Source organism: Bos indicus, chromosome 26 (genome assembly GCF_029378745.1).
Source record: "Bos indicus isolate NIAB-ARS_2022 breed Sahiwal x Tharparkar chromosome 26, NIAB-ARS_B.indTharparkar_mat_pri_1.0, whole genome shotgun sequence".
Taxonomy (NCBI): Eukaryota; Metazoa; Chordata; class Mammalia; order Artiodactyla; family Bovidae; genus Bos; species Bos indicus.
In genome coordinates this window covers 17,444,278-17,467,661 of record NC_091785.1, presented here as the reverse complement: position 1 = coordinate 17,467,661, position 23,384 = coordinate 17,444,278, and the positions used below count along the sequence as shown (strand labels likewise).

Sequence of the window (23,384 nt, the reverse complement as noted above, 5' to 3'; positions counted from 1 at the left end):
TATCCCCTGTGGAAACTGAGGCCAAGAACATGAAAATGACTCTGACAGTCTCAATTTCTCAGCGGCCCGGTAGAATGAAAACCCAGGACTCCTGTCCAGTGCCCAGAACTCAGCCTGAGCCCAGCTTCACACTGTTTACACCCACCTGGATTTTATTCAGAGTATTAGGAGACCGGAGTTCCTCCCTTTTCAACTGCAGAGAAAAGATTTTTACAAAGAAGGAAGGAGGTGGCTTCTCTCTGGGTCACCCAGTAGGAGGAACTTCTGAGGGAGGCACTGATCCCTCAGAAGCGCTGCAGCTGCGCCCCCTGCTGGCAACACCACCAAGTCACATCTGAAGCAAAGTTCAAGAAGCTGGACCAATTCACCAGGCAGCCAAGAAAACTGAACTCGTTCGCTGGATGAAAAGAACACACTCTGGGGACGCAGAAAACATAAAATAAAATCAGCCTGAAGAGGAGGGAATGACTTATGTCCCCAAGTCAAACAACCAAAACGGAAGTACCAGCTATGGCGGTGGTTCAGTCTCTATCTTGCGTCCGGCTCTGTGCGACCCCATGGACTGTAGCCCAGCAGGCTCCTCTGTCCATGGGATTTCCCAGGCAAGATTACTGGAGTGGGTTGCCATCTCTTTCTCAGGGGGATCTTCCAGACCCAGGTATCGAACCCAGGTCTCCTGCCTTGCCGGTGGATTTTTTTCACCTACTGAGTCACCAGGGAAGCCCATCAGCTGTAACACGGATTCACTGAACATTCACTCACAATCATTCACAATCCTCATTGGATTCCCTTTGTACACCGAATGAAATCCAGACTTGTTGATAAAGCCTCCAGATCTGATGACATTCGACCCATGCAGACCTGTCCACCTTTCTCTGAACCCCCCTTCAGTGCTGTCACCAGGGATAGATATTTCATCCACTTGATTATTTATTTATTATTCACTACTTGTTTATTGTTGGTCTCTCCTGCTAACATATAAGCTCTGTGAGGCTGGGGACTATGCTCAAAGTCAAGCTGGTTCAGAGTAGGTAAATAAATTCTGATTAAATGAATGAAGGAATGGTCAATTTGACAAGATTTTTGTCTGATAATGCAGTCCCTCCTTCAGAGTTCCCATCAGACTGTCCAAAGTGTTGCACTTCCTCAAGTACTGAATGAATTAATGAATTAACAAATGAATTATGTCATAATTTAGAATAACTTGGGGGAGGAGGATTCTTTAAAACTCTCAGAAGTTTGAACAGATTCGCTTGTAATTATCTTGATGAGAAGGCATTCAATGCATTCGATGGTGCTTAAATAGGAGAGGCTCGTGGTACATCTCCCACAGAAGAGACTTTCCAAATGAAGGGCCAGCTCAGGACTTCTGAGCAGCCATTCCCTCCTCCTCAGTCCCCTCAGAGCCCAGGCAGCATCAATGCACTCATCCATTCCAGCTACGTTGGGTGGGCACCTACCCTGTAGCAGTCCTGTGCTGGGTCCTAGATTTACATCTCAGTCCAGTCTTCATGGGGGGCACAATCTGGTGGGCAGCCCAGTGTCGGAGGACGGCTGCTAGGAACAGCTGACGTGAGGTCTCTCTTCCTATACCCTCTATGCCACCTCTGCCCACCTCCTCTCAATGAGGCTGCTCTGCTGGAGGGGCGGCAAGGACTCCAGAACCCTCCCCAGGATGCACACCAATCCTCAGCCTCCAGGTAATTAAGTCCATGAAGCCCATCTCTGCTACGTGAAAAAAACGAAACAAAGTGGGATGCCCACGCCATCCCCAGCTCAGGCACGTGTGTCTGGCTGCCCACTGGTTCTTTCACTTTCTGAATGTCTATTAAAGCAACTGCCTCTCAGTGTTCATCCTGACGTCACCCTGGAATGCCACAACAGCAGCGATCAGGTCCTTGGCCTGGAAAGAGGGTCCCTGGCTTGGAAAGCCAGGGTCTTGCCCTCTTAAGCCTCCCCTCCAGCCCACCCTTTCACTCTTACTCTGTCTCCCAGGCCCCCTTCCTGGGAATCATCACTGATTTCTCCAGATCACAGATTGCAGATTCAAAATTACTCAACTCCTCTGTGCCTCAGTTTCCTCAACTGTAAAATGGGATTAAAAAAAAAAAACTATCTCTTATGATTGTGGTGAGGGGTCAGTGAGGTATGCAGTGCATAGAAATGTTGGTTATAATAATAATCACTATTATTATTATTTTATTCAGCCTATTTTCATATTCCCATCTGCTGTTTCTGACCTAGGGTTTTGGGAAATCTCCCTACAGTGATTTTTTCATGTGTCCCTTCCTGTCTCCCCCACGCCAGGGTTAAGAACAAGCACCCTCCTCTGGGCTCTCTCCTTTTCGTCTCTCTCCCAGGCACCTCCAGCCACCTCAGGAAACGCTCTCTCTTCAGCCTCCTTTCTCCTTCCTTCTCCCACCCTTCACCCTCCCTCTGTCCTCCATCTCCCTTCCAGCTGAGGAGGAAAGCGCAGTGCTCACTCATTGTGCCTATCATGGGCTGGCCCCGTCACGGGCCCTGAGGATTCAGCTCTGAAGGAAACCCAACATCCACTTTAATGTTACACAATTGTCAGGCCAAAAGGCAGGTGCATCATGGATTCAGTGGAAAAACATGTTTGGATGAAGCATTGTGTCAGGCGGTGTGTGGGAGCAGTGGGCACACAGGTCAGAGGACCTCTTAAGTCCTGAATCAAAGAGTTCCTGCACACGAGTATACCCCACTCCAGTACTCCTGCTTGGAGAATCCCATGGACGGAGGAGCCTGGTAGGCTGCAGTCCATGGGGTCGCTAAGTGTTGGATATGACTGAGCGACTTCACTTTCACTTTTCACTTTCATGCACTGGAGAAGGAAATGGCAACCCCCTCCAGTGTTCTTGCCTGGAGAATCCCAGGGACGGGGGAGCTTGGTGGGCTGCCGTCTATGGGTTTGCACAGAGCCGGACACGACTGAAGTGACTTAGCAGTAGCACTGCATACAGAAAAAAAAAAATCGCACGAAATGCACAAGAAGCTAGTAGGTCTGTCTGCACGAGGGGAGAGGAACTGAGCTGCTGGGAAGACCTTCCTCCTTGCGAACTGTGTGAACTTGGGACTGGGTCAATGTATTTTCAAGAGGGACTTAAATAAAATGCATATTTAAAAAAAAAAAAAAAGAGGGACTTCTCTGGTGGTCCAAGTGGTTAAGACTCTGAGCTTGCCCTGCAGGAGGCATAGGTTCAATCCTGGGTCCGGGAACTAAGATCCTACACGCCATGTGATGTGGCCAAAAAAATAAACTTAAATAATAATAATAAAAGTCTTAGTTGGCATAAGTGCCTCAAGATTTCAAAAAAGAAAGAAAGAAAGAGAATGGACTAAGTCAGTTTGAAGTCCTCATCCCTGAAGCTTTCCAGCTCTGTTTAAAACAAACAAACCTCATCTCCTCAAAGGTGTCTGTGTTCCTGAGCTTCCTCTTACCCTCTCTTAATAAACTTACATTTTCCTCAACCATCAACATTATGGTTAATAAAACCTATTTGGCTATTTTATTTTATTGGGTCCTTTTTCTGTCTTCTCGAGATATATTTTACCTCTGGCTGTTCTTTGCAGACACACAGAGTTCACCCACCCTCGGGGTTAGATGCCCACACGTTTCCCCAGGATACAGTCCAGGTGATACATTTTGGAAACAAAAAGGCCTGGCTTCAACCCCAGCATTGCCACTAACAGCTGCCTAACCCTGCTTAGCCAACCCCTCCCAGCCTTGCTTTCTCGCCCCTCTGCTGAGGGAGCAGCTCTGGCCCCCTAAGAGTGTATGCGGCCCTGAGCATGGTGTCTGCACTTGCAGGACAGCGATTATGAAAACCCAGATGAGCACTCGGACTCAGAGATGTACGTGCTGCCAGCTGAGGAGGCCGGGGACGACAGCTATGAGCCGCCACCTGCGGAGCAGGAGACACGGACAGTTCACCCGGCCCTGCCCTTCACCAGGGGCGAGTATGTAGGTGAGTCCCTGCCGGACCTTGGGCGCTCGGCCTTCAGGGCAGCAGGGAGCGGGGCGGGCCAAAGTTGCAGGGTGGTGGGGTAGCTCTGACTCTCACCACCTCCAAGTGGGTCATCTGGTCACTCACAGGTACTGGAGCCCCCTGCTGGAAAGCTTGCCCTTTGGGGAAGGAGGGAGTAACCTTTGCAAATTGGGAATGTTGAAAACAGGCAAAAGATAAAGCAACCACACCCCGATGTGGCTCCCAACCCCACCCCACCTCATTTCCTGTAGTCCCCAGAGAAATCAATCCTGAGGTTAGTCGCTGCTTCTTCTCCAGCTTCCTACACTCAAGGTTCTGACATTTCTCTTGAGATGACTGTACAGAACAAGGAGAGCTGCGAGGATCTCAGTGTTTGCTGAGGCCCCTCCTTCCTCTCTCACCCCGCCCCCACATCAGCAAGCTGCACAGACACTCTGAGTCTAGACTCTAAACTGTGGGGCGGGGGGAGTGGTAAAGAGCTCTAGGCCGAGAATGAGGCTCTTGAATTAAATGGACAAGTCTTAGGTGTGGTCTCCAGGCCTGAGTGTAGCTGTTAATGCCCCTCCAAGAAGTCTGTGTTCCATTCTAACAAGTGACTAAAGTTCAACAAAGGCGAGGAAGGGCTTGTGTCTGTGGTGATCACCCTGGCACCCCTGGGAGTAAAGGGGTCCTTGTAGTTAACCGCCTCCTTGTGGGTGCCAGGTACTGTCCCTTGCTTTGTGCAACGATTCACTTACTGAGCACCTGCTATGTGCCAGAGCTATGCTCAGCAGCTAGCAAGACAGATGCACTCCCAGACTTTTTACAGCTTACAACTTAGCGCTTTACTTTCACCTTCTTGACGATCACAAAGGAAAAAAGAGATGCTAGGAAGAGGGAATTCACTGGGCCAAGGTTTTATAAGTGGCAGAACTGGCATGCAAGCTGGGCAACTCAGCCTCCAAAGTCCTAGCTCTTGATCACTCTGCTCCACCCTCCACCACCCAATTTGTGACCTCCTTTACTCATCGCAACAACCTCAGAAAGGAAGGAGCTGCATCAGGCCCGTTTTACAGACCAGGAGACGACCATTCTAGCTGGGAGTGGGGAGAGGGGTAGATTAAGCAGCTCATACGGGCTTCCCAGGTGGCATTAGTGGTAAAGAATCTGCCTGCCAATGCACAAGACACAAGAGATAAGTTCGATCCCTGGGTCAGGACGATCCCCTGGAGGAGGAAATGGCAACCCACTCCGGTGTTCTTGCCTGGAGAATCTCACGGACAGAGGAGCCTGGCAGGCTACAGTCAGTCCGTGGGGTTGTAAAGAGTTGGACATGACTGAGCATGCGCACACACAAGCAGCTCATTCCAGGTCATACTCTTCAGAGCCTGTTTTCTGTGCTTTGCTACTTCTGCTGGGCTTAAATCTTATGTTAAGAAATCTCAGTAAACACCAGGAGCTGCCAATAAAGCTATAAAAACTGTCACAGGCACAGCAGAGTAGATGCCTTGGTGCCTTAACACAGCTACACCACCAGAAAGAGGCTCCCGGGAGGCACCAGTGTGAAGTTAACCACACAACTTCAGCGATGCAGAAGCGTGGGCTGAGAGCTGGAACAGGCCCCAGGACAAGAGCAGAGCAGGACAGGCAGAGGCAGGGACTGCTGCCTTGAGCCAGGGCCAGAGGAAGCAGGGAGCCAGTGTAGGCACCCCTGCTGTTCCAGGATGGGGAGCCCACCAGGTTATTCCCATGCTAAGATTTTCCTCAATGGATCAGTCAGAATCTGTGCTCCCAGATCAACTGGGTAGACCCCTGTTGCCTAAGCCGTCCATCACATGACGCAGGTAAGGTTAGTTCTGTTTATTAGGCGTTGTCTTTGTCAGACACGATGTTCCTCCTGCCTTTGCTGTTTTCTTCCTAATCCATACAATAACTCTCTGAAGTGGATAGTTAACCATCTTCATTTTTAAAATGAGGAATGTGAGTCCCAGAGAGGTTACATAATGAAGAAGAGGCCCAAAGGAGCGCAGCTGGTGGGTGGAGAGCAGGGGACTGAACCCAGGGCCCTCGACTTCAGAGACTGGACTCCTTCACAACAGTTGCTGAGGATGGCCCTGGACCAGGGGATTCACAACTTCTCCCCCATTCAAGGACACCACTGAGGGGAGGAGTGTGTAGTTTTGCCAGATGAGTAGTTGCAACCCTGCATATACCTTAGAATAACCTGGGGAACTTTTAAAACCTATAATGAAAGGTCCCTCCCCAGAAGTTTTAAACTGCATGTTTGGGGTGGGGCCTTGGCATTTTTTTTTTAAAGCTCCTAGGTGGTTCCTAGGGGCTTCCCTTGTAGCTCATATGGTAAAGAGTGTGCCTGCAATGTGGGAGACCCAGGTTGGATTCCTGGGTCAGGAAGATCCCCTGGAGAAGGAAATGGTAACCCACTCCCGTATTCTTGTCTGGAAAAATCCTATGGATGGAGGAGCCTGGCGGGCTACAGTCCATGGGGTCACAAAGGGTCAGACATGACTGAGTAATTAACACTTTCACTTTCACAGGTGGTTCCTATGTGTAAGCAGGATTGAGAATCATCGCCCTTAAGGCTTTAGGGAGCAAAGTGAATCCATTGAGGATTACTGCTCCCCTTAGCCCCCGATACTGCCAAGGTCACCATCTACTCTATTTAGCCACATGCTTGGACTGTCAGCTCTCCTGGGTCTGTGGCTCTCATGGCTCCCTGGGAGGATCCTCTTCTGGTTTTTATAATGTAGGTCAATGGGTTGTTGACATTTTTGCCTGTCATACTTTTTAAAGGAATGCCCCAGTCAATAGCATGTTGGCTACATGGATGCTGGTAGTTTTATACTTTCTAGAACTCGGTGGCTTCTGCCCAGGAAATGATCCAGAACCCTTTCATCTTATGTTTTGTTGTTCTTGTTGTTCCTCTCAAGACAACCGATCAAGCCAGAGGCAGTCTCCACCCTTCAGCAAGACTCTTCCCAGTAAACCCAACTGGCCTTCTGCAAAGGCGAGACTGGCCACCTCTCTGCCGGCCAACACTTCATTGCATAAACCTCAAGTCCCGCCCAAACCCAAAGAGCTCCTTGAGGACGAGGTAAAGTAAATCTGTCCGGAAGGCTGCCCAGACCAAGGGGAAGGCAGGATGCAGGGACCAGATGGGGGGAGGGGCAGGACAATGTAGCCTCAGGCATGTCTTCCTTCCTCCAGGCCTGGGTCTCTGACCGGCACTAACCACCTGCCCCGAAACTCTCCATTGTCCTGCTGGAAGGATGTTTTCTCTTAAAATGTCATATATGGCCTTATTTAAGCACTTTCAGTTACTAATCAGGTATATGATGTAATATCCAACCTGGATTTGTGCCCCTCTCACTATTTCCTCTTTCTTATCCCTCAGTTTCCTGCAAATCTCTCATTCCTCCATAAGATACTTCCCCATCTTTATCCTCCTATGCTTCTCTCCCTGTCCTGCCTCATTTTCTTTCCCCCACTTTCTTTTCTCTCTGATCCTCTAAGCTGCGAAGGGGTGCAACGGGATGTATACTGGAGACCCCCTGTCTGTATGGAGACCCTGCACAACCTGTGGAAGAACTGATCCCGCACTTCCTTCGGCATCTCTTGCTTCTCACTCTCTCTCCCCAGCCCCAGGTATCCAGGAACCTCCTTTGCCAACTATCTGGGACCCAACTCTAGGTTTATCTTATCAATCTCCCTTCTGCCAGCACCTAAATTTTCATGTCTTATTCCCTATGAAATTTTTAAAAAATGAATGGGTAAACTTATCCAGACTGTTGTAAGAATGACTGATAAAGCCTAATATGTTATGGCTCCCAGAAGTACTGCATTTTAAAAAAGTCAAAGACAAGCCCTCAAACTTAGCCTTTAGAACAGTTATACAAGTGCAATGGACTTCCCAGGCGGCTCAGTGGTAAAGAATTCGCCTGCCAATGCAGGAGATGTGGGTTTGATCTCTGGGTCAGGAAGATCCCCTGGAGTAGGAAATGGCAACCCGCTCCCATATTCTTGCCTGGGAAATCCCGTGGACAGAGGAGCCTAGTGGGCTACAGTCCATGAGGTCGCAAAGAGTCGTACATGACTGAGCGACAGAGTACACAAGTGCAACAGGCCAAGAAAGAAAACAACATTAAAGGCAACTCTTAACCATCACCAGACATAATGGTGCTGCAGCTTCTTGAAGAAGCAAATGTTTCTAAATGCCTATAGGTGATAAAACCTATAGCTTACAAACATGCTGTGAAATGACCTTTTCCACCTTAGTATAATTTGTAGCCCAACAGGAGACATAAAAGAGAGACTTTTTATTTTATTTTTTTAATTAAATTAAAATTTATTTTTTAAATTTACAATATTGTATTAGTTTTGCCCTAAGTCAAAATGAATCCACCACAGGTATACATGTGTTCCCCATCCTGAACCCCCCTTCCACCTCCCTCCCCGTACCATCCCTTTGGGTCATCCCAGTGCACCAGCCCCAAGCATCCAGTATTGTGCATCACACCTGGACTGGCGACTCGTTTCATATATGATATTATACATGTTTCAATGCCATTCTCCCAAATCATCCCACCCTCTCCCTCTCCCACAGAGTCCAAAAGACTGTTCTATATATCAGTGTCTCTTTTGCTGTCTTGTACACAGGGTTATTGTTACCATCTTTCTAAATTCCATATATATGTGTTAGTATACTGTATTGGTGTTTTTCTTTCTGGCTTACTTCACTCTGTATAATAGGCTCCAGTTTCATCCACCTCATTAGAACTGATTCAAATGTACTCTTTTTAATGGCTGAGTAATACTCCATTGTGTATATGTACCACAGCTTTCTTATTCATTCATCTGCTGATGGACATCTAGGTTGCTTCCATGTCCTGGCTATTATAAACAGTGCTGTGATGAACATTGGGGTACACGTGTCTCTTTCAATTCTGGTTTCCTCAGTGTGTATGCCCAGCAGTGGGATTGCTGGATCATAAGGCAGATCTAGTTCCAGTTTTTTAAGGAATCTCCACACTGTTCTCCATACTGGCTGTACTAGTTTGCATTCCCACCAACAGTGTAAGAGTTTTCCCTTTTCTCCACACCCTCTCCAGCATTTATTGCTTGTAGACTTTTGGATAGCAGCCATTCTGACTGGTGTGAAATGGTACCTCATTGTGGTTTTGATTTGCATTTCTCTGATAATGAGTGATGTTGAGCATCTTTTCATGTGTTTGTTAGCCATCTGAATGTCTTCTTTGGAGAAATGTCTATTTAGTTCTTTGGCCCACTTTTTGATTGGGTCATTTATTTTTCTGGAATTGAGCTGTAGGAGTTGCTTGTATATTTTTGAGATTAGTTGTTTGTCAGTTGCTTCATTTGCTATTATTTTCTCCCATTCTGAAGGCTACCTTTTTCACCTTGCTAATAGTTTCCTTTGATGTGCAGAAGCTTTTAAGGTTAATTAGGTCCCATTTGTTTATTTTTGCTTTTATTTCCAATATTCTGGGAGGTGGGTCATAGAGGATCTGATTTTATAGTTTCTGGTCTTATGTTTAGATCTTTAATCCATTTTGAGTTTATTTTTGTGTATGGTGTTAGAAAGTGTTCTAGTTTCATTCTTTTACAAGTGGTTGACCAGATTTCCCAGCACCACTTGTTAAAGAGATTGTCTTTAATCCATTGTATATTCTTGCCTCCTTTGTCAAAGATGAGGTGTCCATATGTGCATGGATTTATCTCTGGGCTTTCTATTTTGTTCCATTGATCTATATTTCTGTCTTTGTGCCAGTACCATACTGTCTTGATGACTGTGGCTTTGTAGTAGAGCCTGAAGTCAGGCAGGTTGATTCTTCCAGTTTCATTTTTCTTTCTTAAGATTGCTTTGGCTATTCAAGGTCTTTTGTATTTCTATATAAACTGTGAAATTATTTGTTCTAGCTCTGTGAAGAATACCGTTGGTAGCTTGATAGGGATTGCATTGAATCTATAAATTGCTTTGAGTAGTATACTCATTTTCACTATGTTGATTCTTCCGATCCATGAACATGGTATATTTCTCCATCTATTAGTGTCCTCTTTGATTTCTTTCACCAGTGTTTTATAGTTTTCTCTATATAGGTCTTTAGTTTCTTTAGGTAGATATATTCCTAATTATTTTATTCTTTTTGTTGCAATGGTGAATGGAATTGTTTCCTTAATTTCTCTTTCTATTTTCTCATTATTAGTGTATAGGAGTACAAGAGATTTCTGTGTGTTGATTTTATATCCTGCAACTTTACTATATTCATTGATTAGTTCTAATAATTTTCTGGTGGAATCTTTAGGGTTTTCTATGTAGAGGATCATGTCATCTGCAAATAGTGAGAGTTTTACTTCTTCTTTTTCAATTTGGATTCCTTTTATTTCTTTTTCTGCTCTGATTGCTGTGGCCAAAACTTCCAGAACTATGTTGAATAGTAATGGTGAGAGTGGGTACCCTTGTCTTGTTCCTGACTTTAGAGGAAATGCTTTCAATTTTTCACCATTGAGGATAATGTTTGCTGTGGGTTTGTCATATATAGCTTTTATTATGTTGAGGTATGTTCCTTCTATTCCTGCTTTCTGGAGAGTTTTTATCATAAATGGATGTTGAATTTTGTCGAAGGCTTTCTCTGCATCTATTGAGATAATCATATGGTTTTTACTTTTCAATTTGTTAATGTGGTGTATTACATTGATTGATTTGCGGATATTGAAGAATCCTTGCATCCCTAGGATAAAGCCCACTTGGTCATGGTGTATGATCTTTTTAATGTGTTGTTGGATTCTGATTGCTAGAATTTTGTTAAGGATTTTTGCATCTATGTTCATCAGTGATATTGGCCTGTAGTTTTCTTTTTTTGTGGCATCTTTGTCAGGTTTTGATATTAGGGTGATGGTGGCCTCATAGAATGAGTTTGGAAGTTTACCATCCTCTGCAATTTTCTGGAAGAGTTTGAGTAGGATAGGTGTTAGCTCTTCTCTAAATTTTTGGTAGAATTCAGCTGTGAAGCCGTCTGGACCTGGGCTTTTGTTTGCTGGAAGATTTCTGATTACAGTTTCAATTTCCATGCTTGTGATGGGTCTGTTAAGATTTTCTATTTCTTCCTGGTCCAGTTTTGGAAAGTTGTACTTTTCTAAGAATTTGTCCATTTCTTCCACGTTGTCCATTTTATTGGCATATAATTGTTGATAGTAGTCTCTTATGATCCTTTGTATTTGTGTGTTGTCTGTTGTGATCTCTCCCTTTTCACTTCTAATTTTATTGATTTGATTTTTCTCCCTTTGTTTCTTGATGAGTCTGGCTAATGGTTTGTCAATTTTATTTATCCTTTCAAAGAACCAGCTTTTGGCTTTGTTGATTTTTGCTATGGTCTCTTTTGTTTCTTTTGCATTTATTTCTGCCCTAACTTTTAAGATTTCTTTCTTTCTACTAACCCTGGGGTTCTTCATTTCTTCCTTTTCTAGTTGCTTTAGGTGTAGAGTTAGGTTATTTATTTGACTTTTTTCTTGTTTATTGAGGTATGCCTGTATTGCTATGAACTTTCCCCTTAGGACTGCTTTTACAGTGTCCCACAGGTTTTGGGTTGTTGTGTTTCTATGCAAATTTTTATTTCTTTTTTGATTTCTTCTGTGATTTGTTGGTTATTCAGCAGCGTGTTGAAGAGAGACTTTTTAATAAAATCGGGGCAGCATCCAGGCCCAAATTCCCACTTCACTCTTACTGGTTGTGTGACTTTAGGTATCAGATAACCTGAGTCTCATCTTTTCATCTCTTCAGGTTCCTTTAAAGCTTGAATAAAGGAATATAAATACTTCACTAAATTCCATGTCTCACACAAAGAAGCATTCTATGTATTATATAAATTGGATTCCTTTCTACCATATTCTAGATTCTTTATAAAATCCAGTTTTCTAGTTTCTCCTGAAAACCGAGGGCCTGTCAACACTTGGCCAGTCATGGCCTTGAAGCAGCTGAGCCTCATGGCACCCTTCCAACTCAGCTGAGAATCCTGGGCCCCCGTTTCCATTCGTCATCATCTTCACCGCTGATACAAGGCGTGGACACAGCCTGGCTCCGCACATGCCCAATTGCTATTCCAGACCTGTTCCTGTAAGCACTTGAGCTTATGACCCCCTTCTCCAGGGACAGTTTAAGTCAGGAAGTCAGCAGACTGAGAATGAATTTGGTTTGTCAATCCTCAGTCTGTCTGTCAGTCTGAGGGGATGATGCCCTTTCAGGGTGTGAACAGGTGGCAAGGAGAATCTGAGCATGGGACATGGTAGGGAGACCATCTGTTAGGGTCTCACTGTGAATTCTTCCAGCATTCAGAGGGTCTATATGAAGATACCAACTCAGACACAGAATACAAACGAAGATTGTGAGTTACATGAGGCTCTCCATTTCTGTGAATAACTGGAGGTGGACCCCAGTGGGGAGAGGCTGAGTTTTGCTTATAACAGCTTTGTGGTGGTGGCTCAGGCACGTTTGAACCAGTGGGGAAGGGGGATGACTGGGGGAGATACATTCTGGAATGAGGAGATGGACAATCAAGATAAGGAAGAGTTAAAAAAGAAATAGAAGACAACATTAAGATCTGGTCAAGACATTAGAAAGGAAAGGAAGAAGTCAAATACAAGCACAAATAAAAATGTTTAGCTCTGCCATACAGGTTACAAGCAAAATATGGGTTACAGGCTGATCAGAGAGTTGGGGCAGGTGGTGGAGGAGCAACTGCCCTATAATGACAGGAGGGTCTAGCACTTGACAAGCACTGTGTATCAGCTGGAGATCTGAGCCCTCTGTGTGTATTATCTCATCACACCCTCACAGCAACCCTATGAAGTGCACGCTATTATCACCCATTACAGAGGAGGAAATGGTACAGATGAGGTGACAAGGGGTTGAAAAACTTGTCCAAGGTCAAAGAGCTATATGCTAGAGCCAGCATTTGAACCCAGATCATGAAATGCTAGAGCGCAGGTGCTACATGGCCATCCTGGACTACCTCTCAGCATCCACTGACAAAAGACCAGCCCTTCATTCAACACAAATGTTCCAGGGCTTCACTGGTGCCCAGAGCACAGACCCAGTACCTGTCCTTGTGGGGTATCAGTTTTGTGATTTTATTTGACCTTGGACAGATTACTCAACTTTTCTCAAATTCCTCATCTGTAAAATAAGGATAAATAAATTTTAAAAAATACCTAACTTAATAGATAGGTATTATTGAAAGAATTCAGTGAAATAATGTATGTGAAGCTATTAAATTTTCACATGAAATGTATTAAAGAAGAAACTCAAGTGGACATTTAATAACTCTTACAAAATCACTCCCTCCCCATATTTATGTTCAATTGATTATTGGCAAAGGTGCCAAGACAATTTCATAGGAAAAATCAATTTTTTAGACAAATAGTGCTAAGATAACTGCATTAGTTCAGTTCAGTGCAGTCGCTCAGTCGTGTCTGACTCTTTGCACCCCCATGAACTGCAGCACGCCAGGCCTCCCTGTCCATCACTAACTCCCGGAGTCCACCCAAACCCACGTCCATTGAGTCGGTGATGCCATCCAACCATCTCATCGTCTGTCATTCCCTTCTCCTCCTGCCCTCAACCTTTCCCAGCATCAGGGTCTTTTCAAATGAGTCAGCTCTTCACATCAGGTGGCCAAAGTATTGGAGTTTCAGCTTCAGCATCAGTCCTTCCAATGAATATTCAGGACTGATTTCCTTTAGGATGGACTGGTTATATCTCCTTGCAGTCCAAGGGACTCTCAAGAGTCTTCTCCAACACCACAGTTCAAATGCATCAATTCTTCGGTGCTCAGCTTTCTTTATAGTCCAACTCTCACATTCATACATGACCACTGGAAAAATCATAGCCTTGACTAGACGGACCTTTGTTGACAAAGTACTGTCTCTGCTTTTCAATATGCTATCTAGGTTGGTCATAACTTTCCTTCCAAGGAGTAAGCGTCTTTTAATTTCATGGTTTTAATCACCATCTGCAGTGATTTTGGAGCCCAGAAAAATAAAGTCAGCCACTGTTTTCAAAAGAATGAAATTGAGCTCCTATCTCACATCATATCTTAAAATATTAGATAAAAATGGATCATAGGACTGAGTATAAGAGCTATTAATAAAACTATAAAATTCTTGGAAGAAAACATAGGTATAAATCTTTATGACCTTGGAATAGGCAATGGTTTCTTAGATATAACAAAGAAAAAAAAAATAGATAAAATTTACATAAATTTTACATAAACTTACATAAATTTACATAAACTTTTGTGCCGTAAATGATGCCACAAAGAAAGTAAAGGACAACCTATAGAATGAGAGAATGTTTTTGCAAATTATATATCTATAAAAGATTTATATCTAGAACATTTAAAGAACTCTAATCATCTAAAGATAAAAAAGATAAACAACCAGATTAAAAGTGGACAAAGGGGTGGAATAGATTTTTCTCTGAAGAATATATATAAATGGCCAATAAGCAGACAAAAAGATGCTTAATGTCATTAACCATCAGGGAAATGCAAATCAAAATTACAGTTAGATACCGCTTCATACCTACAAGGATGCTTATAATAAAAAAGAAGACAATAACAAGTACTGGTGAATATGTGGAGAAATTGGAACCCTTATACATTGCCAGTGGAAATGAAAAATTAGTGCAGCCACTTTGGAAAACAACTTAACCGTTACTCAGACTATTAAATATAGAGCTACAGTATGATCCAGCAATTCCATCATTAGGTATATTCCCAAGAAAAATGTCCATCTACACAAAATTTGTACATGAATGTTCATATCATTACTTATAACAGCCCCAAAGTAGAAACAGCTGATAAGTGGATAAGTCAAATGGGGTATAATCATACAATGGAATAAGACTTGTCCATAAAAGGAAATGAAGTAGTGATACATACTACAACGTGGCTAATCCTTGAAATTACTGTTATAAGAAATCACAAAAGACTGCGTATTTTAATAGTGTATGATTCTATTTACATAACATGTCCAGAATGGGCAATTCTTAAAGACAGAGAGAAGGTTCATGGTTGACTGGGTCAGGGGAGGAGGTGGTTGGGAGTGACTAGTGGGCTCAGGGTTCCTTTTGGGGGTGATGACACTGTTCTGAAGATAATTGTTGTGATGGTTGCACTCTGTGAATATACTAGAAGTAACCAAATCACTTTACATCATAAAGTTTAATGGTATATGGATTATGAAAAATTTCTTAATATCACTCTTTCTTATCCAGTAAACTCCAAATGTACAGCATTTTTGTATTTCTTTTAGGCTGATTATGTGGTCCCTGTGGAAGATGAAGATGAAAACTATATTCATCCCACGGAAGACAGTTCAGTCCCATCTGAAAAAGGCAAGAGTTTGCAGTTTTAAGCACCTGAAAACCTCTACCAGTTGATTGGGGCATTATTTGCTTACAAGTACTAAAGGGCTCAGACATGATGCTGCTGAGACCTCTCTGCTCCATAACCACAGCATTTGCCTTCTTTGGTTGAGTGGCTGGTCCATCAGAGAGCATAGTGAGCAACCCATCCCTGTGTTTTTCAACCTTGATTCTTCTTTCTCCATCCTCTTCCATGATTTAATACTGTCTTCTCAAATTATAAAAGCACCTAGGTTCTTCTCTTTAGCTCTTCACTAAAAATGGATTTCTCATACAATCTAGTATTAGTGAGGTCATGAGCCACCAGGCTAATCTTACAAATATTGTACCAGGAATAATTTCTGCAGAGGACTGAGAAAATGAGAGGATAAAATATGCTCTGTGTTCTAATTCTTTAAAATTTAGTGCTACGTCAGGTCCACAAGAAACATTTCATTTGTAAATCCTTCACGAAATAACAAATGCAGTTACAAATAAATTATCTTAAAAAGCCCATGCCACGTACCCTCAGATGAGGCATGGAACAGGGTAGGATTACTTTGAACATAGTCGCTATGGAGAATATAATCCTGTATAAATGCTGCCTCTTCAGGTAACGCTATTCATCTAATAAACCTGACTCCGAAGTAGCGGTACTCAGGTTTTACGCTGTCATCACGTCACAGCCCTCTCCTTCACGCCCTAAATAGCAACAACAGTGTCTAGGTCCTCCGAGATTCCTAAATTCACCCATAACCACAAAACAGTAAGTGCAAATGAAATGCCCCCATACCCCTAACCCTACAAAATCCAAGAGAAATGTGTGGCAGGGAAGTCAGGGCTATTAATTTGGCCCCTCCACCGTTAGTTTAATACATGTTTCCCTGATGAAAAACACTCTTTCATCTCTGAGACCCCCAGTTTGGCAAATGAAATTCCAAGCAACTATTCACTTTAATTATTAATATATTCATTCGAAAAATGTTTCTTTTTTTCTTCTGAAAAGGCTACTTTTAATGGCTTGTGGGCTTAATTAAGCGTGTCTCCCATTCTTTGCAAATTATCTGGTCTAGCCCATTATTTCTACCATGCATTTTTCCATAAGTGTATATCTCCATCAGTAGACTGTATCTACAATATATACATATAACCCTAATATATATATGATTGTGTGTTTCAGCTCCCATGGTGAATAGATCAATCAAGCCAAATAACTCCTCCAAGTCAGCCTCTCCTCCAGGGACAGCTCCAGGTAGAATATACACATGAGTTGGTGTTTTTTTTTTGTTTGTTTATTGTGAAATGATTACATTCGGGGATTTGGCTTTCAATCCACTCTAAATAGGATAAACAACTCAGAGCAAGTATTATGAAACAATCCCTTGTATTTCCTAATGTCTTCATAAGTAGCAACAGAGACTTCTCGTGTTCATCCTCTGTGTGGTGGCACCTGTGTGGGGGACCCTTGTCCCCATGTCCCTGCATCTCCAACAGACACGTCCTGGTCTTCATCTGACCTCTCTGAGCACTTCACTGGTTTCTCCTCCTCTTCCCCTCCCCTGACTGAGGATGCCTGCACGGGTCAGCCTCAGCCCTCTGCTCTTCTTGCAGAATATCGTGCAGGTTAAGAACTTGGGTTCTGAGCCAGGCATTCCAGTGCTCCCCCTTCTCAACTGTATCACACTGGGTCTGTACTTCACCTCTCCAAGCATCACATTTCCTCATGTGTAGATGGAGATAACAGCCCAAGCCCTGAGACAGGAGAATTCTGAAAATGTGAGTGGGAAATTCTTAAGTGCCTGGCATACAGTAGGTGCTCAATAGACCATTATTTTTCACGTCTTTCGGGTGTATCCATTCTCCTGTATTCACTTTGGTGGTCTAAGCTAATGACCCTCTGGTGCCCAAACTTAACCCTTCTTCCTTCCCACCACCACAAGCTCAATGCATCCATCACTCCTACCCTTTGGGCATTGCTATTCCTCTTTACACGTCAGCCTCCGGGCTCCATGTCTCAGCGTGCTTGTGCTCTTTCCCAATCCTATTGCTTTTTTCCTGAATTTGCTCTTCTATTTCGGAGAAAGCAGTGGCAACCCACTCCAGTACTCTTGCCTGGAAAATCCCATGGATGGAGGAGCCTGGTAGGCTGCAGTCCATGGGGTCGCTAAGAGTCGGACACGACTGAGCCACTTTACTTTCACTTTTCACTTTCATGCATTGGAGAAGGAAATGGCAACCCACTCCAGTGTTCTTGCCTGGAGAATCCCAGGGACGGGGGAGCCTGGTGGGCTGCCGTCTATGGGGTTGCACAGAGTCAGACATGACTGAAGCGACTTAGCAGCAGCAGGAGCTCTTCTATTTTAGTTGTCACCACCTTAACCAGGCTTTCTTTAACACTTCATACCTTCTGTCTTACAGTGTCCACTAAGCACATCCTCGCCTCTAGGCTCTTTCCTCAGTCACTGAGATGAGCTTCTGACCCTTCCAAATGTTGCTAGCTTCATCGCATTACACAGCTTTTACCATGTCATCCCTACACAAACCATGAACTCTCAGCGGTTCCTAAGTGTCTCCTGTTGCTGTTGTTTAGTCACTCAGTCATGTCCAACTCTTTTGCGACCCCATGAACTGTAGCCCACCAGGCTCCTCTGGTCATGGAATTTTCCAGGCAAGAATACTGGAATGGGTTGCCATTTGCTTCTCCAAGGGACCTTCTTCTCCTGTAGGGTCTGGCAACTCCCAGACTGAGACCCACAGTGCTGAGTAATGCCCATAGCCTCACCCTATTACAGCACAGAGAGATGTAGGAGCCTCCTCCACAGCATTCCTCCTTAACCTCTCCCCAACTGTGTGCCCAACACACACACACACACACACGCCCTTCTCTCCCAGACCTGAAGGCTCAACACAGAGATTGGGAGACTGACCTCTGCTTTCAGTGACATGGTCCTTGAGAGAAAATGAAAGAGGAGTATTTTTAGTAGGTTTTCCTAGACTCATTTCCTGTGCAATTGCTCACCCTCTTCACAAGTTCTTACTTCTCCTCACCCTCAGAACCCACAAGCTCTTTATACTTGCAGCATAGTGGTCAGAGTCATCCAGCTCATCTTCATTCCTGGGAACAAATGTCAACACACCGACCTAAAACGTCGTGGAGAGGTTGCTTTCTTCCCAACTGAAATAGAGACTCCTGACCTGTAATAACTCAGGAGAAGAGCCTTCATTACTGGAAGAGAAAATGTTTCATTGAAACAGATAAATGAAAGTTTAAGCACTCCTTTAGAACAATAGTTTAATACTCTCTGGCACTTACATCTTAAAATGCTCTTCTTGCCTTACATGGACGTTTTCTTCCTAAAACACACCTGATACTCCAATCAGCCTATGTTTCATGGGTCCTGCCTTCTGGCATTTGTTTGTGTTCTCATTTTTATGACACCAAACCCTACACATCCTTCAAAGTCCAGCTTGAAGTCTCCCCTCCTGGAAATCTCCTATGTTTTTTAGCCCTTAGAGAGCTTTTCTTTGCCATAAGTCTCATCCCACTTATACTCAGCCCGCACCTATTCTCCAATTGCTTTGGGTCTCAGTCTAATCTCCCTAAGTATGTTGCAAGCTCCTTGAAGACACTGCCTTAGTATTGCTGACACAGGAGGCCTTTCCTGATACCACAGTGGGCTAGATCCCCTTGGTGTGCACACCTATTGTACCCTGCACTTCCCGTTTATCCCCTGATCCTTCCTGAGATCTCTGTCTTTCCTGTAAGACTCTTAGCTCCATGTCTTGCTCATACTTGTGTTTCTAGGGCCTAGACAGGTCCTGGCTCAGAGCAGGTGCTGAAATGGTAGGTGGGTCAGTTGATTGAGAGCAATTGAGCCCCCCAACTCTGACTGTCTTTAAGGAATTATATGGCCCCATTATAAAAGATGCTTACTCCTTGGAAGGAAAGTTGTGACCAACCTAGATAGCATATTCAAAAGCAGAGACATTACTTTGCCAACAAAGGTTCATCTAGTCAAGGCTATGGTTTTTCCTGTGGTCATGTATGGATGTGAGAGTTGGACTGTGAAGAAGGCTGAGTGCCGAAGAGTTGATGCTTTTGAACTGTGGTGTTGGAGAAGACTCTTGAGAGTCCCTTGAACTGCAAGGAGATCCAACCAGTCCATTGTGAAGGAGATCAGCCCTGGGATTTCTTTGGAAGGAATGATGCTAAAGCTGAAACTCCAGTACTTTGGCCACCTCATGCGAAGAGTTGACTCATTGGAAAAGATTCTGATGCTGGGAGGGATTGGGGGCAAAAGGAGAAGGGGATGACAGAGGATGAGATGGCTGGATGGCATCACTGACTCGATGAACGTGAGTCTGGGTGAACTCCAGGAGTTGGTGATGAACAGGGAGGCCTGGCGTGCTGTGATTCATGGGGTCGCAAAGAGTCGGACACGACTGAGCAACTGATCTGATCTGATTATAAAGGCATTAGCCCACTGGATTTACTATTCATTAGTTTTACATTAATCTAGTATAGCTAAATTTTATCACTAGAGGCATCAGATGCAGAAACCAAACTTGAACAAGAAAATAATTTCTTGGTTAAATGACTGTTGGATATAGACAGAAGAAAGTTCAGGAGGAGGAAGAAAGTAAGTTAACTTAAGGAACAAACCTGAACAGTTAGAGGGAGTTTCTAAGTATGCAAACAGTATAGTTTTCAGAGATGATTTTTGTAAAATGAATAATCAGACTCCTGGCCTATGTCTTTGAATAATTGAACCATTGTCCTTTAAAGGCTTCAGAACATGCCCTATAGGCATCATGACAGTGCTAAGGTTTCAGGTGTCCCTATCAAAGTACCCCACCATGACACTTGAAAGTGAAAGTCGCTCAGTTGTGTCCAGGACTATACAGTCCATGGAGTTCTCCAGGCCAGAATACTAAGTGGGTAGCTTTCCCTTATCCAGGGGATCTTCCCAACCCAGGGATTGAACCCAAGTCTCCCACACTGCAGAATACTGGAGTGGGTAGCCTATCCCTTCTCCAGTGGATCTTCCTGACCCAGTAATTGAACTGGAGTCTCCTGCATTGCAGGTGGATTCTTTACCAACTGAGCTATAAGGGAAGCCTGACACTTGTTTCTGGTTAATGTTGCTCTTGGCTCTTTGATGGCTAGTAAGGTGCTGGTCAAGGATCACACACTGGATTAGGCGCAAAGGCAGGCTCTCTCTCTCTCGGCGTTCCATCCTGGGAAGCACAGTAGTGGGACTTAGCCCAGACTCCAAAGCCAGAGAGTCCAAGCCTTGGCTCTGACACTCACTAGGTACTAGCCTTCAAGCAAGCTAAGTAATCCCCCTGTCTGTTTCCCCTACTGAAAAAATTAAGGAGAAAATGGCACCTATGCCTCAGGATATTGTGAGCATTAAATGAGTAAAAAGATATGAGTCATACATAAAATACAAGCTCTTTGTGATTTATCATGATTATTATTGTCCAGAATCACTTGTTCAACCTGCCTTAATTCAAGACCGTCTGGTAGAGCAGCCTGTGCACATCTTAGGGAAGTGTTCCTTTCTTTCCATATAAAGTTTTACTCTAAATCACGTTTTTCCAGCCTCAGCACAGTTGGCGCTTGGGGCTAGGTGATTCTTGTGGGGGCTGTCCTGTGCATTGAGGGCTGTTCAGCATCTCTAGCCCCTGCCCACTAGATGCCAGTATACCCCCCTCCTCAACAGTGATTGGCAAAGATGTCTCCAGTCACTGCCTGGAGGAGGGAGACAAAATCACTCCCCATTCAGAACCACTGGTCTAAACAAACTGAAAGACTGTCGCCCATTGTGATTTATCTCTAAATGTGCATTTAGAAGGTGGTTCGAGCTCTGGTTGATTTTGTAGTTTTTGTCAGAAGATGGTACTCAAGGCATGTATTTCTGAGCATCCTCTAAGAAAACTGCATTTTAAAATATTCTTATTTCCTTATTTCCTAAAATTGGGGGGGTGCAGTGAGCAGAGTTTTGGAATTTACAATTCCTTGCTAGTGTGCAAGTTGAGTTTTACCTGTAGCCCAAATTGTTCTGAAGTTGTTAAATACAATGTCTTTTTGTATTTTGTAAGAATTCAAGCAGTGCGTGAGAGTATAGGATGCTTCAGCTAGTGTGCAAGCTCCACTAACGATATATATAGGATGCCTATAACAGCTAAAAGAGATTAAATCCCAAAGGCTTACAATGTCAACACTGGATTATTACGAATAGGGAAATTTAACAACATGGTATGTAAAACAGAATAAAGGATGATTCATAAAATACATGTTCAGTTTGGTTCAGTTCAGTTGCTCAGCCATGTCCAACTCTTTTCAACCCCATGGACTGCAGCACTCCAGGCTTTCCTGTCCATCACCAACTCCCAGAACTTGCTCAAACTCATGTCCATCAAGTTGGTGATGCCATCCAACCATCTCATCCTCTGTGGTCCCCTTCTCCTCCTGCCTTCAATCTTTCCCACCATCAGGGTCTTTCCCAAAGAGTCAGTTCTTTGCATCAGGTGGCCAAAGTATTGGAGTTTCAGCTTCAGCATCAGTCCTTCCAATGAATATTCAGGACTGATTTCCTTTAGGATTGACTGGTTGGATCTCCTTGTAGTCCAAGGGACTGTCAAGAGTCTTCTCCAAAACCACAGTTCAAAAGCATCAATTCTTTGGCTCTCAGCTTTCTTTATAGTCCAACTCTCACATCCATACATGACTACTGGAAAAAACCATAGCTTTGACTAGATGGACCTTTGTTGGCAAAATAATGCCTCTGCTTTTTAATATGCTGTCTAAGTTGCTCATAGCTTTTCTTCCAAAGAGCAATTGTCTTTTAATTTCCACACAGTCAAAGGCATTGGGATAATCAATAAAGCAGAAGTAGATCTTTCTCTGGAACTCTCTTGCTTTTTCGATGATCCAACAGATGTTGGCAATTTGATCTCTGATTCCTTTGGCTTTTCTAAATCCAGCTTGAGCATCTGGAAATTCACAGTTCAAGTACTGTTGAAGCCTGGCTTGGAGAATTTTGAGCTTACTTTGCTAGTGTGTGAGATGAGTGCAGTGCAGGAGTTTGAACATTCTTTGGGATTGGAATGAAAACTGACCTTTTCCAGTCCTGTGGCCACTGCTGAGGTGTTCAAAATTTGTTGGCATATTGAGTGCCACACTTCCACAGCATCATCTTTTAGGATTTGAAATAACTCAACTGGAATTCCATCACCTCTACTACCTTAGTTTGTAGTGATGCTTCCTAAGGCCCACTTGGACTTCACATTCCGGGATGTCTGGCTCTAGGTGAGTGATCACACCATCATGGTTATCTGGGTCATGAAGATCTTTTTTGAATAGCTCTTCTGTGTATTTTTGTCGCCTCTTCTTAATATCTTCTGCTTCTGTTAGGTCCATACCATTTCTGTCCTTTATTGAGGACATTCCATTTTGCATGAAATATTCCCTTGGTATCTCTACTTTTCTTGAAGAGATCTCTAGTCTTTGCATTCTATTGTTTTCCTCCATTTCTTAGCATTGATCACTGAGGAAGACTTTCTTATCTCTCCTTGCTATTCTTTGGAACTCTGCATTCAAATGGGTGTATCTTTCCTTTTCTCCTTTGCCTATAGCTTTTCTTCTTTTCTTAGCTATCTGTAAGGCCTCCTCAGAAAACCACCGTGCCTTTTTGCATTTCTTTTTCTTGGGGATGGTCTTGATCCCTGCCTCCTGTATAATGTCACGAACCTCTGTCCATAGTTCTTCAGGCACTCTGTCTGTCAGTTCTAATCCCTTGAGTCTATTTCTCACTTCCACTGTGTAGTCTTTAGGGATTTTATTTAGGTCATATCTGAATGGTCTAGTGGTTTTCCCTACTTTCTTCAATTTAAGTCTGAATTTTTCAATAAGGAGTTCATGATCTGAGCTACAGTTAGCTCCCAGTCTTGTTTTT

General features: G+C 43.7%; 1 protein-coding gene across 4 annotated transcripts in view; it reads left to right on the top strand.

The window, feature by feature from the left end:
* BLNK (B cell linker) overlaps nt 1–23,384 on the top strand; it is an 82,111-nt gene that overhangs the window by 40,385 nt on the left and 18,342 nt on the right. Inside the window, exons 5-9 of one of the 4 annotated variants that reach the window (XM_019953132.2) lie at nt 3,595–3,657; nt 3,833–3,989; nt 6,938–7,101; nt 15,333–15,414; nt 16,604–16,675. In XM_019953132.2, coding sequence (XP_019808691.2) covers nt 3,595–3,657; nt 3,833–3,989; nt 6,938–7,101; nt 15,333–15,414; nt 16,604–16,675 — 538 coding nt within the window. The remainder of the gene's footprint in view (nt 1–3,594; nt 3,658–3,832; nt 3,990–6,937; nt 7,102–15,332; nt 15,415–16,603; nt 16,676–23,384) is intronic. The other 3 variants (XM_019953134.2, XM_019953133.2, XM_070780583.1) reach the window with 3 other exon arrangements.